The sequence below is a fragment of the Dunckerocampus dactyliophorus genome, chromosome 2 (assembly GCF_027744805.1).
Source record: "Dunckerocampus dactyliophorus isolate RoL2022-P2 chromosome 2, RoL_Ddac_1.1, whole genome shotgun sequence".
In the NCBI taxonomy this organism is placed as follows: domain Eukaryota; kingdom Metazoa; phylum Chordata; class Actinopteri; order Syngnathiformes; family Syngnathidae; genus Dunckerocampus; species Dunckerocampus dactyliophorus.
The window spans coordinates 390,001-406,379 of record NC_072820.1 but is presented as its reverse complement, the minus strand read 5'-3'; the positions used below and the strand labels follow the sequence as shown (position 1 = coordinate 406,379).

Sequence of the window (16,379 nt, the reverse complement as noted above, 5' to 3'; positions counted from 1 at the left end):
TAACTTTTGACCTCTCCATCTCCTGCCTGTCACTCCTTGCCAACAAAAAACAGAAATAACATACATGTACCACTGGGGGGCGCTGTGCCAAACTCTTCCGTTGCAATAAACGCAGCACCGGCGCCGCCAGCTGGTTTCTTTGGTACAGCATGGGGATGAGAAGTGTCGAGGGGGAAAGAACGTCAGCGTTGAGTTGCCAAAGTACGACGCATGGAGCCGACAAGTTTATTTTTCCGCACATCAGCGGGAAACAAGACGGCGCTTTTCCACTCCTGAAAGCTCCGCAGTCAACTTGTCAGCACTCCTCACAAGTTCCAACCACAGCATCACGACGCGACAAGTTGGTCTTGGCGGTCACAAAACAAACCAAGAAAGGTAATTTTATAGCAGCCAGGCGCTCTCTGGTGGTGGCGGCTGATAGGACAGCGCTTCATGATTACTTACTGTCTTCAACGATTTATTACTCTTTATTTTATATTTAGTATTGATTATTACTGCGTCAGTCTCTTCTCCCATATTAAATATTCATGTCTTATATCTATATCTAAAAAAAGGACAAAGAGACAAACATTGTTCGAGACGATTCACGAAATCAACAATATGGCTGCCAGCTGCAGTCCCGGAGGTGACCTGCCGGTGGCAGCATGGAGCCGTCAATTGGACCGTAGAAGAAGAAGCACACGCGAAGAGCAGCATGTCTCCGCCGGGAGGGAAGATAAACAGACCAAAAACAGTAAGAAATCCTCTTAAAATAAAATAAATGTCGGCATATATGTCTACCTACAGAAAGAGAAAACAATTTCTTCTTCCCTGCTCGCCCTTTTGTGGTTTTAACGCTGATAACACATAAGACAGTCGTCACGGCAGTTAGCTAGACTGCTCACATAAACAACGAGCAACGGACCTGCAGGTCTAGTATGGCCAAGATGCTGAAAAAAAGTGCTTTTATTGCATTTTCCCAAATAGAACAAATGTTTCACAAATCACAAACTGTGTTTTTATGAACCTTTGGGGTCTGAAGATTAATCCAGTCCAGATCTGAGAGGTCTAGGTCTAGTGCAGGGGTGCTCACACTTTTTAGCCTGCGAGCTACTTTTAAAATGAAAATATGAGTATGTATTTCTGTAGGTTATACATACATATCAGGAGTGCACGCACTTTCTCAGCATGCAAGTACAAGTCCAAATGATCTACCTCTTTCTATAAAACATATAACATATACAAAATGTAACCAGTAAACTGAAATTCTATTGTAAATATTCATGATTAGTATTTCACATTCACATGTTCAAAGTTTCCAGGTCATCAAAGTAGTTGCTATCATAATTCACTTCAATATGGAAATAAAAATCATTCCACATAAGTCCTAAATAGTTGTGTACTAGTGAGTGAGTACTGCTAATATGTCACATTAGCTATGTAACGTTCATTAGGGCACACACTTCATGTATTACATCCAGTTAGCATTTGCTAGCAAACATTACTGATATACAAGAATGTAAAATGATGATGCAAAAGACAATGCAGCCCAAGTCAAGGCAACATATTGAAAAGGTTTCACCAATGGGCACATTTTTAATGTCATCATGAAATATTAGTTTAAGAAGCCAACGTGTAGAAAACACTGATTTCTGTAGTAGAGTTCATGACGCCAAGCAAAGCCAGTCAACAATACACTTTTTTTCTACGTAGCTAGCCGCTACAAGTGAACAGATAACTTTAGTTGTAGATACAAACATCTTGGAGCAGAGTTAGTTCATCCATAATCACAATCATAAAGATGAAAGTTGCATCTTTGTGTTAGCTTGAAACGCTGCGGGGGAGCGAGCGCCAATCAGGAGGGGAGCTTAATGTCAGCTGACTGATGTCATATGACAACTACAAAGTGACGTTTACACGATCTACCGGTAGCTTGCGATCGACATAATTTCCACCCCTGGTCTAGTGGTTTTCGGAGTGGGCCAAGTCTAATATGGACTAGGTGCTAAAAAACACATCTAAATGTGCCTTTATTACATTTTCGCAGGTAGAGTAAATGTTTCACAGTTCACAGACTGTTTTTTTATGAACCTTTGGGGTTTGTACATTAATACAGTCCATATTTGAGAAGTCAAAAACTTAGTGGTTCTCAAAGTAGACCAGGCATAATATGGACTAGTGGTTGAAAATGTAGAAAGTGTACCTTTATTGCATTTTCACAAATAGAATAAAGGTTTCACAAATGGCAAACTGTTTTTATGAACCTTTGGGGTCTGTAGATGAATCCAGTCCAGATTTTAGAGGTGGTCTAGGTCTAGTGGTTTTCAAAGTGCACCAGGTCTAATATGGACTGATGTAGGAGCTGGCCAAGAAGCTTTTGAAGCGGCGGCGACTTCTAAGGCGAGAGAAGAAGAAGCAGCAGCATCAGATCGTCGGCGCCGTGGTGGACGGGGGCCTCATCACCATCCATCACCTGAAGAAGAGGAAGTCAGTCACAGCATGTTAGCTCACAAAGTGACCCGCGTCTTTATTTCCAAGGCTTCTCACCGTCTGACTTGTTCTTCAGTACCAGTCCAAGAGCCAACATCACTTTGTCTGGAAAGAAGAAGCGGAAGCTGCTCAAACAGCTGCAGCGCCTCCACAGGGACAAGGCCGGAATGGAAGGTAAAACAGGTAGCTTAGCATCACACTGAGGTTCTAGAACATGCTAACAGTAGTTTGTGGACTCCGCGTGCGTTTTTGTTGTCCAGTGGAAGCTGCAGCTTCTCCACCAAAGAAGACGACGACAACGTGCGATCCAAACCAGGAGAAGAAGACAAAAGGCTGTCAGGACGTTGACATGGTCGACGTGGAATAACTGATTGGTTGTTGTCTTGGACTCCCAGCATGATTGCTTGTTTACCTGGAAGACATGACAGCAAACGTTGAATAAACATCATACATGTCATGTTGAACCTGAATACATATTATAAATATATTTATGTTTCAAATGAAGACATATGAATATGTAATTGCCAGGAAATAAAGCCTGTATTATTTTTAGCATAAATGTTTTCTTTGTACTGCCATGAAATGAAAAGTTGATGACTGTTTTTGTTTCTAAATGCATTTTTACGACTTGGAACGCAAGTGAACCTGCCCACATTATTGTTCCAAATCACAGCAGCCTCCCTCCCCACTCCCTCCCGCAGGACAAAGACTAAAATGGGTCAGCTGGTCGGTACCAGCCAGCTTGGAAGGTTGCTTCTTCATCCAGACGCCAGCTGCCGGTTTGGCGTCCTCCCTGTCCGTTTGCGGGTTAACGCGCTGGTTCCGACGGGCAGACGCTTTCTGTCGTGGGCTCGGGATGGAGGCGGCTGCTGGGCTCCTGAGGACGGAACCGCTGTGAGGACGACACTGCCGCGCCAGAACCCCATCAGGTGTGTGCGTTTAGAGCCGGTTGAGTGTACGGTACCAGTGCCGGACGTTTGACGTCAACAAGCTCACGAGCCCCGAAATTCCAGCGCGATTTGAAGCAATTTAAGCAAGGCTGCTCTTTGTTGTTGGATTCTTCCATTCTTTGTCAGGCTGGCTTCATCCAAACATCTTTGTAGCTTTTCAGTGTCGGTTCGGGAGCAATGCTGGTTCCGAGAAATTCAACAGGAAGCTGTTGTAATTATGAAAGTAGTCATCTCCATGCAAGCTAGCTATTTAGCTAGCAACATTACCGCTCGCGCTGTCATTTATTCCTTTCAAATGTGCATTTTTACAATATGTATTTAGTGTTATATCAGTGGAGTTTATCTGCTGAGACAAGGTCCATCTGAGCTTAGTAGTTAGGACAAACAGAACCGAGATAAGGACAATTAATGCAGTCTAAAGTCCTGTTCTGTGGACTTTAGGACTGAAAGGTTCTTGGTTCCTGAGGAGGAGGTGTGTGTTCTGTTCTGGGGAGTTCTTCTTTTCTTTGGTCTCAAAAAAGGACGGAATCTTTTTCGATGTTCTATTTTTACTCCATTTGCTCTCCTCCTGTCCTCACGTGCTGGCTCTACCTTGTGTTGGCGTCCCACAGGGCTCAGGGGAAACCGCCAATGCTAATGCTAATATTAGCGCTGTCTTTGTCTTTATGTCGGCAGTTCCTCCTTGAAAGACTTTCCAGAACATTCGTGGACCTTCTCCCGCCATGACTCGGGCACTCCTAAGTATGCTGGGCCTGGTTGCGTTTGCGGTTGTGGTGGGGGCGGAGCCAGACACGTGTTTCTCCAGACAGCACCAGGGCGCCATGGTCAACATCCGACTGGCCTTAAACAGAACGGGCGGCGCCATGGAGGCCCGCGTGGTCCGCTCTGAGCAGGACTGCGTCCTGGCTTGCTGCTCTCTGCAGGTGAAGCCAGGTGAGTTGACGTGATGTGACATTGACGAGTTGAGTCTCTTGATGACGTTGTTTCCTGTTTGCGCAGGTTCCAGGTGCAACATGGCGATCTTCAATGCCAACAAGAGCGGCGGCGAAGACAACTGCTTCCTGTTGCACTGCCCCCGCGAGCAGGACTGTCCACTGCGGGCTCAGCTGGGCGTGCGCACCTACGATATCTACAAAGGTCCCCCGAAGCGCCGCCGTCGATGCTTTGTGCTAATTTTAGCAGGATGTTGTGTTAAAATGTTCTTCTGCTCAGGCGTGCTTCATGCGGCCACCGTCAGGCCTGTTGCCGTGACAACGACCACTGCACCGCCACCCACTGCAACCGCCATGCCCACCACCGCCGCTCCCACCACAATGCCGTCCGTCACGTCCACGCTCACAAAGAGACTGAACAAGACGAGCAAGAAGCAAAATAAAACAAGCAGGAAGGGGAAAGGTCACGTGACCGTGCACGACACAACCACGGCCGCGGTGATGGTGAGCCAGGAGGCGCTCACGATGACCTTGACTCCTCCCACCACTTCTTCTTCTACTACAACTCTTCCTACCACTGGTTCTGCTACCAGTGTGGCTCCTCCTACTACTGCTACTACTACTACTTTGGCTCCTCCCACTTCAACTTCCACCACCTCCATGGCTCCTCCCACCACTACCATTTTAACCGTGGCTCCTCCCACCACCACCACTTCGACTGTGGCTCCTCTCACCACCTCCACTTCGACCGTGGCTCCTCCCACCACCTCCACTTTGACCGTGGCTCCTCCCACCACCACCACTTTGACCGTGGCTCCTCCCACCACCACCACTTTGACCGTGGCTCCTCCCATCACAACGGCCTTGATGACAGTGGCCCCTCCCACCACTCCTCTGCACACAACTTTGGCCCCGCCCACATCAACAAGCACAGTGTCTGCGAGTCTGGACGCGGTCATCGTGCCTCACGGTGATGTCCAGACTGACACCGCCCTCCAGAACAGGGGCATCAGTCGGGGCAAAGCGGCAGCGACGGCAGGGGGGGGGCTGAGAAGCGGCATGGTGGCGTTCATGGTCCTCGGCATCGCCGCACTGATGGTAGCCTTGGCGGTCGGCGGCCGCAAGGCGATGGAGTCGTTCGATAGACGCCATTACACCAGGCTGGAGCTCAACGACCTGCACTACGACGTGTGACACCCGCCCCCAAACCCCCTCAAAGGGGCGTGGCCAGAGGAAGACAGACGCGTGACATCATGCCAATCAAAGATGAGGTGTCACTGGTGACTACAGAGGGACTGTAGAGACTAAAGGAGGAAAGAGCAATATTTTGGTCCTCAGGAAGCTTCTTAAAGAATCAACTTGCATGTCTTCTTTTTACACTTACACCACGCAATTCTTTACTCGCGGGTGTATTTTCAAATGAGTCTTTTCCTAGTCGAAACACACTGGCGTGCACCGATACGACGTGCACTGTTTTGCGTGCACTATTTTGCTACCTGTTTGTATGAAGCTGCTTTAGCGCCGTCCAGCCGCCAGGTGGCAGCAGCAGGCTGCATCACTTCTCGTGTTATTTTTGTGATTTCTGTGGGTTTTTTTCTTGTTTGTTTTTCACTGCGTTTTGGTTTTGTTCTCTTCGTCAAGCGATGCTTAGGGTACATTTGGAAATTGATGCTTTTTTTCTTGTAACCATTAAAAAAAATGTGATTTTTGGAAAGGCCTTGTTTGAGTCCACATACATCACATCTGAAACACCTTTTGACCTTAAAGGGAAATATATATATGTGTGTGTGTGTGTGTGTGCGTGTTTGTGTATCTGTCGTATAGGATGATTATGCATGAGGTAATGTTATAATGTTGGTAGAGATGTTTAGAGGAAGTTGGCATTGGATCTCCTGTTTGTACACTGGGAGAGAAAGTAGTCCCTCTGGAATGTGACTGCGTTTTCCTCCGAAGCGGCTAGCGTGTCATTCCCCCTGCCTGGGATGCCCTTTCCTCTTATTTTGTCACATTTAAACTTAAAAATTGTGTGGCGTTTCCGTGCCGCAGCATTATCTTTGCCTGTGGAGGCGTTCAGTCGGAAAACCGACAATAGCGCGGCGGAGGAGGAGGCGCAGGGATACGGCGGAGGTGCAGCAGGACAATGTGAGCTTGGAGAGTTAACGCACTTCGCAAGAAGAAGGAGAAGAATCTTCACAGCCATCATGGAAGTGCAATAATTCTACAAACATTGGACTTTGGCAGAGCAGCGTCTTGCTCAAGTGCACTTTTGAGGCCGACGAAAAGCGGCGGCGGGCGCGATGGGCAGCGAGCGCTGAAAAGAAGCGGCTCCAGGGCCAAGAAAAGAGAGAAAGATGGGTGTCGTGTTGCGGACGCTGTTGTTTTCTACTTTTTGTTTTCTCGTACGAGGTGAGTTGCTTTCTCGCCGCCTTTTTTGCTCTTCTGTGCCGTCAAAGTGCACCCAGGTGTTGTACGCTAGTGGCGTGACTGTGATTAATCGCGGTTACGTTGTGGCCAGGCCCCAGTTCGGGCTCTAGTTTGTTGGGAGCCGAGCTAACGTTAGCTTAGCTAAGCTAGGCTAGGCTCCACTCGGCTCGTGCAGCTGGAGCACGACTAGCTTAACCACAAATACCCCGTCTTAGCCAATTTAAGTGGAAAATATTCATGCTCGTCCCAAGGCCCCTTCTTCTTTTCCAACTTGAGTTTTTTTCTTACTCTCCCAACATTTGATAGTTTCACACACTCTTGTGGACTTTACACAACATCGGAAAGTTACACGAGAAGAAGAAGAATACTACACGACAATGTTTACTTTATGCTAGGGGTGTCACGAGACGAGACTGTCTACGAGAAAGAGACTAGATTTTAACTTTACTTTTAATAAATGCTCAATGACAAAATATAAAAAGTAAATGACAATATATTGCAATCTACTAATATCATTTCTACTATTCTGCACTCTGTGTGTATGCTAGCGGCCCCGTCTCCACCCCCCCAAGACAAAGACACTTTATGACGGACAAGAGGGCTCACTCCTTTCATGCCGTTGTTCTATGGAACAAACGCGACAAGGGGCTGAAAGTGATGCACGGAGTGACCTCTCCTCCTGCCTGTTTGGAGGTGGGAGACGAGGAAAACAGTCACGCATGCACATGGCAATGTATTGATTGTCCACGTCCCAGGCCTGGTGCCCACGAGACGCCAATGCCAAGTGCTCATTTGCATAGTAATGTCGTAAATGTCTGTTCAAGTACTCACTTTAAATGAAAGTATTATTCACCTCTTCCATGCTGGCAACGCACTGTCCGGCGTAACTCTTTAGATGTTGGAGAATGAGGTCTTCACGCCGTTCGTTGGTATAGAACACATGTGTCAAACTTGTGCCCTGGAGGGCCGAGATGCTGCAGGTTTTCTCTTCAACCAGTTTCTTTAGCAGGTGATTTAATTGATGAGCTCCTTCCCTCAAACTGAAGGTGTTGATCATTAAAATCACCTGCTTTAGTGACTGGCTGGAAAGAAAACCTGCAGTGTCTCGGCCCTCCATGGCACCAGTTTGACACCCCTGGTATAGAACATCATGTTGTCTTACCCCGCAGGTGCGCCGCTCCTCTTGTACGCCAATCGGCGGGACCTGCGGCTGGTGGACGTGGCCCGGGACAAAGCTAACGCGACGGTTGTGGTTGGGGGGCTGGAAGACGCCGCCGCTGTGGACTACGTGTACTCTCTGGGCCTGATCTATTGGAGCGACGTGAGCGAGGAGGCCATCAAACGCACCGTTTTCAACCAGTCGGGCGGCAGCGCCGTTCAGACGGTGGTCCCCGGGCTGGCCTCCCCGGACGGGCTGGCCTGCGATTGGCTGGGCAGTAAACTCTACTGGACCGACTCGGAAACCAACCGCATTGAGGTGTCCGAGCTGGACGGATCATTGAGGAAAGTTCTCTTCTGGCAGGAGCTGGACCAGCCCAGAGCCATCGCCTTGGACCCGGCACGAGGGTGAGTGTTTTTTTTGTCTTCTCCTCCTTGACACCGCCAGTCCATCACAGGTCGCGCTGTCGTAACTCATGTGTCCAATATTGTTTACACCACGAGGTCGGGTTACAGGGTCCAGAGTACCGAAGGCGAACACTCACTTTTTTTTGCAAATGTTGATCCGAAATCGGAGGAGACTGTCATCATCCAGCGAGCAGGAGGATTTGGAGAGGGAGGAGTGAGTTGTGTTGTCCAAAATACAGTCAAACCTGTCTTAGCGGCCACCTTTATAGAACAACCACCTGCCTATAGCAGCCACCGAAAAATCCCCCGCAGCGAATGTACATGTTATAGACCCTGTGTATAGCAGTCACCTGTCCAACGCGGCCAGCGGCCACCCATTTTGTCTCCCTTGGTCAATATCTGACCGCATATAGCGGCCAAATTACCGACTCAAGTAGAAGCTTCATGCATGAAAAAGTTTGGTTTTTCAATCAATGAAGCCGTCGTGTGTAGACTTTAATTACTGAGTCCTAGCTCAGTCACAATCATTCACAAGATCCACACAAACTGTCAGTTGTTCCACATAAAAAAGCCGTCTTCTTTTGAGCTTGCTATTTCCTGGTCAAACATGTAACTTTAAGAGCATTTGCACCAAAACATTACCGCAAAGTAGGCTGGGAACAGGACGTGCTCCCAGCGACGCTACAATAAAAAAAAAAACATACGCTAGCATGCATGCGGCAGCGGGAGCAAAACTGAGTTCGGTTGTACTTAAATGAAGTATTTTAGAATGTACTCACGTTATTTTTCATCAATCCTCATCCACAAATCCATCAAAGTCCTCATCTTCTGTATTCGACACAAACCAAGCCGTCTTCTTTTCCGTTCGCTACTAGTCTGTTAACTTGTCAGTGTTATTCAGCTCCGAAGCAAAGAAGGAAACTTCTCCTGTTGCTTCTGCCAACTTTATTTATTGAACGCGGCCACCAGACAGCAGCTCAGAACACACACACATCTCTCAGCATCGTCTCTCCTTCCTGCTTGCCCACAAGGCAAAGGTTAAACAAGCCCCACTACATAGCTGTCCAGCCAATGCCTGTAAGAAATGACACCGTTTATTTCCTGGTGTGCACTGGTCAATACTGTAATGCCGCTTGTTGTGGGGAAGGAGAGACTCACGTCGCCGATGCACTTTAATGGCTTTATTAACAGCGGAGAACACTGCAGGACTTTACATCCACGCCAACATAAACACACTTCCCAACTCTCTCCAAACTCACAGCTAGCACTGAGCCTAGCTTTCCTGCTCGGGACGCCCACTGTCACTTCCTGATGAACTAAAGCTGTAATGACACTCTGCCGTATAAAAAGTAAAATATTAAAAACAAGCGTAAGACATTACTAGCACAGCTTTGTTCTGTGGGTGGTGGATATATTCTATCAGTTGTTATTATTAAGCCTCTAGCTTCCTTTTAGTAAGTAAAAACCTTGGCTATGATTGCACTACATTGTCATGTAGACCTACAAAGTACACTTGGAAGAACAAGAGGTGAATAAATGTATTGCAACTGATGTGAAACTGATGAGGAGTAGGATTAAATAAGCTTTGCTTCTTCCTACTCCTTTTTGGACATGCAAAATTGTGAATTGTACTATGTGATGTGCTACTGTTTGACTCATATGCATGTTCAGGATGAATTAAAACCATGAACCATGATAATAACAAGCCTAGTAGTGCTGTACAACTTTTATCCGCAGTCCGCAGTGCCCTCTACTGGTCAACATTATTATTATTATCTTTTTTTCCTCTACTGGTCAACATTCAAACTGGACGCCAACCTGTCTATAGAGGCCACCTGTCTGTAGCGGCCACTTTTGCAGACTCCTTCTAGTGGCCACTATAGACAAGTTTGACTGTACTCTCTTTTTTTGTAGTTTATTCGCTTGGCCGTCCGGTCCTTGATGGACATCCGTGAGGACTTCGACCGCTTCTTGTATTGATTCTGAACGAGAAATCTTGCCGCATTTTTATCTTGAGACACCCCTACTAATGAATTGTGAATCAAGTTTTCACTCATTCATATAGTCATTTATTTGAATGGTTTTTATTATTTTACTTTTTTATTGTTTAAAATACCATTTTCACTTGATTTTTTTTCTTTTTGTTGTTGTATATAATCTTGGGTATATTGTAAATCACCCCGCTACCTCTTTTTTTAGACTACCGTGAAAAAAAAAAGCAAAACCCAAAAAACACAGTACTTCCGGGCATTATGAAGTTAATTTTTAAATTATTAAAACTACTAATTATTACCTTTTAAAAATGAACATTTGATTTAATTCATAAATAAATTAATGTAATTTAATTGTTTAAATGCCATTATAAAAATTATTGATTTATTTACAATTTATTTAAAACTATTTGAAATGCATTTAAATAACAAATGTATGTAATTAATAAATTAAATGTCGTTATTACATTGATTTATTTAAAATTAATTACAATTTATATTAAAAATGTGTTTAATTCATAAATGAATGAAATGTCTTGTGTTCTTTATGCTATGGTATGAAATACGCAACCTTTTGAAATTTAAAACAGACGTGTATATGTATATGTATATGTGTATATGTACTTCAATATACTTCAGGGTTTAAAATAACTTCATGATTCAATGATTTGTCTATTTAAAATGTATTTAGAAGGAATTCATGAATGAATGAAGAATGTATTGAATAAATGAATGAAATGTCTTGCATTCTTTATGAAATAAACTACTACCTTATTTCAAATTTACCAGGCACATTAGGTGAATTTGCACCAAGTATTTGTATCGGATCGGTATCGCCGATACCAGCCTGAATTTGACACTGTATCGGATGGGAAACGAAACCAGTGGATTTGTACATCACTGGTCGTTGCTACTTTGCTGGCTGCTCCTGTTTTGATGGAACACACGTGTACTTTGTCCTTATTGATCACAGTGTCCAATTCAATACACAATTCTTTCCACTGATATTGCACAACCCGTGTGTGTGTGTGTGTGTGTGTGTGTTTGTGTGTGTGTGTGTGTGATTGCGTAACACTTTTCAACCATGTGGAGTTGATCTCGTTCATGGACATGTCTTTTGTGTGTGTTTTGTCGGGCTGATACCAGCACAAAAAAACAATTGACGGATAATATAGGCCCGCATCTATAATGTCATATATCCAGGCAGTCCATTCCAGACTCCGCCCCAGCACATCCAGCCAGCAGCGCCTACCAGTGATGTGCGATACCACCGATTTAGTTTCCCATCCAATACCGTGTGAAATGACTACTGAAGTATCCGAAGTATTGATATTTTTGTTTGAGAATGGATTTTAGCGCATGGAGAGCTGGCATCAGAAGTATTGATATTTCAGTATCATGATCACAGCCACAACAATAGCATGTGCTAACGTGCTAACAGCGTAGCAAAGAGTCGGAGCGATGTCAGGTGGTATTTTTTGTTAAAAGTGGGGGTGGGGGGCGAAGACATGGTGGCACGGAACTGGGGAAGTTTAATACCGCCGACCTCATCGTGCATTTCAAGTAGCGTGACACGGGACGACAAGAAGTCATTAGCTGGAAGAGAAAAGGGCCAGCTCCTCAGGCCTTTTCTAACATTCCTCCCTACAAAATAACTCAAAAGTGTGTACTATTTGTGCCAATATTGGTATTTGCTGATAGGCAAGGCTGCAGTGTAGGCTTGCAACAACAACAACAGTGATGTGGAATGACATCAGGAGTTTGGTGAACTTGCTTGTTATCTTGTTGATGCTAATGTGTCAGGTTAGCATAGCGGAGTGCATGGGAACCACTGCCGTTCAGCCCGTCTCTCCCATCCCAACACGCAGTTTCATGTACTGGACGGACTGGGGTGAGGTGCCAAAGATTGAGCGGGCCGGGATGGACGGGACCAACCGCTCCATCATCATCGACAGAGACATCTACTGGCCCAACGGGCTGACGCTGGACTACACCCAGCAGAAACTTTACTGGGCCGACGCTAAGCACAACTTTATCCACCGCTGTGACCTGGACGGCACCAACAGGTACCGAGCAGCACCAGTGCTGCGCGTGTGTGTGTGTGTGCGCGCGTGCGTGTGCTGATGCAGGTGTTGTGATGTGGTGTCAGGGAGGTAGTGGTGAAAGGAGAGCTGCCCCACCCCTTCGCCCTCACCCTCTACGAGGACACGCTGTTCTGGACCGACTGGAACACGCACTCCATCCACTCCTGCATGAAAGACAATGGCGGCGTGCAGCGCGTTGTCCACTCGGACATCTTCTCGCCCATGGACATCCACGTCTTCAGCCCCAAGAGACAAGCCCAGCGTGAGTGTGCGCGTGGTGCCGCATGTGGCCGTATTACGATGACGGTGTTAAACTATTTGTTCATCTTGCGCAGTCGGCACGCCATGCTCCTTGAACAACGGCGGCTGCTCTCACCTCTGCCTGCTGTCACCTGACCAGCCCTTCTACCAGTGTGCCTGTCCCACTGGAGTACAGCTGCTGGAGGACGCCAAGACCTGCCGAGACGGTGAGTGCACGCCTGGCAACGCTAAAACATTCAGACTGTTTCCCTACTGACAAGAACACTTCAGACTATTTCCCTAGAACCTCCACACCTACAGTATTGTCATTGGCACTGATCATTCACACCACACGTACAGTAATCCCTCCTTGGTGAAGGATAGAACCACAATAAGTATTAATAAAATGAATATTTTCATACTTATGGCATAGAAAACCTGTTTACACTCCTATTACCCAGTATAGTAGACATAATAAGAGAAAATAAGGCATATAAGACATAGAAAACCTGTTTACCACCTTCTAAACACACTTTTTAACATGATTAGAGCCCTCTAGACATAAAATAACACCTATAGTCACCTTTATACTCCTATTACCCAATATTGTAGACATAAGAGAAAATAAGACATATTACACATAAACAAGATAACAGACACACATGTTAGTTCTTTTATTTTTTGGTCTGGACATCATACTTTTGCCATTAAAGTGGTGGCTTTAAATGACTTTACACTGGTATTAGCCAATATAGTAGACAGAATAAGAGTAAATAAGCCATGTCGAATGTAAAAAAAACTCCTGCTGGAGCAGGGTCACAGTGAATGTGTCCACTAGGGAACCGCAGTGAAGAGTCTAGTGCCTGTCTCACTGAACAATTATTGACACCTAGTGGCCAATGTAGAATACTGCATACACACTTCCAATGCTTCTTCTGCCTTTTCAGTTCATTTTTCCCCCCCCTAAATTTTGCCTAATTGTTTTGTACACTGCCTTGGGTTTTGCACAGTATTGCACATAACAAACCAGTGTAGGCCTCGGAATGGAGTGCACAAACAAAGCTCCCTACACGTCGCTGACTCAACGTTTTTACATTATTTTTTTTAATTGAGTGCATCGGCTAAATAACCCGCCATGGGGCCAAAGAAAGTTGAAGGTGGCAGCAGTTTGATAAAGAAGGTGAGAAAAAGACTGAGACTAATGGCAAAGTAGCAAGATGGTGTCTGTCTGGCACCGCAAGTCTGCTTCCATGTCTTTCAGCTTGTAAGTGCGCGCTTGTGTACTTGCACTTGCATGTTTCAGTGTGAAAGTGCACACTTGGGTAATTTCACTTAATGTGTTGGGTGTATAAGTGCACATTTCCACACTTGCACTTAGTTTTCTCAGTGTGAAAGTGCACACTTGCATACTTACACTTAGGCTGAATCCCAGTTCTACTCGTTAGCCCTGCCTCTTTGTCTTACCCCTTCCCCTACCCCTTAAAAGAAGAAGAAGCCACTCAGAAATGACATCATCACCCTTCAGTGCTTGCTTGCTGTGACATAGGCAGATGAGATCATGAAATGGTTCGTAATACGTGTTTCCTTCCATAAAGTAAGGTGCACACATTTCTACTTGATTTCAATGTTATATAGCCCACCTCACACCTTTTTTTTAACATTTATTTATTTTTTTTAATAAAAGGCACACATTTGTACAATCTGTTAAATATTTATTGCAAAACAACAAACAATTGTAATAACCAGCACACAAGCAGCACTGTAATGACATTTATAAATAGAAAATGTAGCAAATATACATATGAAATAGAAATAACATCACAGACTTCATCAACAAATGTACAGTCAAACCTGTCTTAGCGGCCACCTGTATAGAACGGCCACCTGCCTATAGCTGCCCCTGAAAAATCCCCCGCGTAAAATGTACGTGTTGTAGACCCTGTGTATAGCAGTCACCTGTCTAATGCGGCCAGCGGCCACCCATTTTGTATCCCTTGGTCAATATCTGACCGCATATAGCGGCCAAAATACCGACTCAAGCAGAAGCTTCATGCACGAAAAAGTTTTGTTTTTTAAGCAACGAAGCCGTTGTGTATTACTGAGCCCTAGTTCGACATAAAAAAGCCGTCTTCTCACTTTGCAATGCCGCCCTGAAAAGATTCAATTACGGCCAAAATGGTAATCTTCCCACTTTGCAATGCCGTGAATAAAATAGCCAAAACACCTGAATAAAACATCTAAAATATCACTTAATTGCCGACTAATTAGAGATTAGAAGCCCATTCAATAAGAAAGGAGCGATGGTATTGTTAGTTTACGACAATCTTCGCACCTCCTCCGCACTCAATTGTTCACGCACACACCCAGTCATGACTGCTTCACGCGTATCCTGTACATATATCCTCGGGCTCGTTCACTAAAATGTTTATTTCTTGCTTTTAAAATTGTGTTTAAAACAAAAAAATCAAAGATGGAAATTTGTGACGTTCTGCAGGACAGGAGCGAGCGTCCCCTGTCCTGCGCTCTTATTTGGCGGGCTGCGCCTTCTCCGGGGAGGAAGAGGCAGCCGCTTCATGCCTGGTGGCTGCGCAGCTGCGGTCAATTAACATTTGTGGCGGATAAAAGGCCAGCGCCGTCGAATGTGCGGCGCTGGTTCATTGTTGTTATTGATATTACTAGTTTCCTCACCGGAGCTGTTACCTAGATTTACCTACCTGTTTATGTGTCAACAGAGCATTTTCCCCTATGTCTCTTGGTTTTGCTCCAGTCTTTTTGTGAATACATGTTAATATGTGTACGCACAAATTCAAAATGGCCGCCAGCCTGTCGATAGCGGCCACCTGTCTATAGCGGCCACTGTTGCCGTTTCCCTTCAGTGGCCGCTATAGACAGGTTTGACTGTATAAACCGTATTAAGCATCATTTCAAGGTTTAAAAACCTCCCTGTTTTGTTCTCGCTCTCCTCGTGTCGTCAATGTTGTCCCTCAGATTGTTTTGTAAGAAAGTTCAGAATTGCATTTTGTTGTATTTGACTTTTCCATGCTGAGATTGTAGCTTTTGAAAGGTCCTGGAGTGCTGTGTGGTGTAGCAGAGGGCTGACTTCACTTGGCTCAGTATCTCCTGTAAGAATGCCACACATGCATGAATGATGGGCTACAACTATGAACTCATTGGAAATACACTTATAATAGTAGTAGTAGTATCAGTGTGCCAAAAACAATTATGGATGTTGTTTACAATGTTTACACCTTTTTATTTAGCTCACTTTCTGACTATCCATACTGTATGCGGAATACAATAAACATACAGTATGTCACCATGACAATCGTGGCTGTCATTCACAGCAAACAGACTTCACTACGATGTGCTGCGTTACATGAATTAGCTTGGCACGGCCCCATCTCAACACTTTTGTCCGTGCTTATTGTGTTGTCTGGTGAGAGGCTACAGCATCTGAGCACGCTCCCGGGACCCTCCATCTCCTGACGGGAGGTCAAATTGTGAAGGTCATAGGGGTATGTCATGAGTGCCACCCCCTCCTTGCTGCACGAATGGCTTTTACTTTTCTTTGGCTCGACTTTTCCGTTAGAAGAAAGGAAAGTGTGCGCAGCTCAAGCTGGGTTGACATTTTTCTCCAAGTACGTCACAGGAAGACCAAAACATTTGCAGACTGTTTTCTGCCTTCATCATCACCACTATGACCCCTCCCCCCATCACTGGATG

The 16,379-nt window shown here is 45.4% G+C and overlaps 3 protein-coding genes and 1 long non-coding RNA gene across 5 annotated transcripts in view; 3 read left to right on the top strand and 1 right to left on the bottom strand.

The window, feature by feature from the left end:
• The first annotated feature begins 118 nt into the window (after positions 1-118).
• Positions 119-3,028, top strand: c2h11orf98 (chromosome 2 C11orf98 homolog). Its single transcript, XM_054769094.1, has 5 exons — positions 119-375; positions 555-733; positions 2,339-2,466; positions 2,546-2,643; positions 2,730-3,028. The coding sequence occupies exons 1-5, from the start codon at positions 150-152 to the stop codon at positions 2,834-2,836; spliced, it is 738 nt and encodes a 245-aa protein (XP_054625069.1). The 5' UTR covers positions 119-149; the 3' UTR covers positions 2,837-3,028.
• On the bottom strand, positions 830-4,398 carry LOC129177704 (uncharacterized). Its single transcript, XR_008569651.1, has 3 exons — positions 3,204-4,398; positions 2,527-2,881; positions 830-2,452 (listed from the first exon to the last, which is right to left on the bottom strand). It is a non-coding gene; the product is annotated as an uncharacterized LOC129177704 (long non-coding RNA).
• mansc1 (MANSC domain containing 1) lies at positions 3,171-6,045 on the top strand. 2 transcript variants are annotated; one of them, XM_054769092.1, is made up of 4 exons: positions 3,171-3,398; positions 4,095-4,352; positions 4,419-4,556; positions 4,632-6,045. In XM_054769092.1, the coding sequence occupies exons 2-4, from the start codon at positions 4,142-4,144 to the stop codon at positions 5,543-5,545; spliced, it is 1,263 nt and encodes a 420-aa protein (XP_054625067.1). In that variant the 5' UTR covers positions 3,171-3,398; positions 4,095-4,141; the 3' UTR covers positions 5,546-6,045. The 2 variants fall into 2 exon arrangements, with proteins under 2 accessions (XP_054625067.1, XP_054625068.1); XM_054769093.1 differs by lacking the exon at positions 3,171-3,398 and having other exon boundaries at positions 4,198-4,342.
• A 331-nt stretch (positions 6,046-6,376) lies between these two features.
• Positions 6,377-16,379, top strand: part of lrp6 (low density lipoprotein receptor-related protein 6) — a 26,983-nt gene continuing 16,980 nt past the window's right edge. The window contains exons 1-5 of the mRNA XM_054769393.1: positions 6,377-6,757; positions 7,945-8,341; positions 12,201-12,398; positions 12,482-12,678; positions 12,752-12,883. Coding sequence (XP_054625368.1) covers positions 6,703-6,757; positions 7,945-8,341; positions 12,201-12,398; positions 12,482-12,678; positions 12,752-12,883 — 979 coding nt within the window. The 5' untranslated portion in view covers positions 6,377-6,702. The remainder of the gene's footprint in view (positions 6,758-7,944; positions 8,342-12,200; positions 12,399-12,481; positions 12,679-12,751; positions 12,884-16,379) is intronic.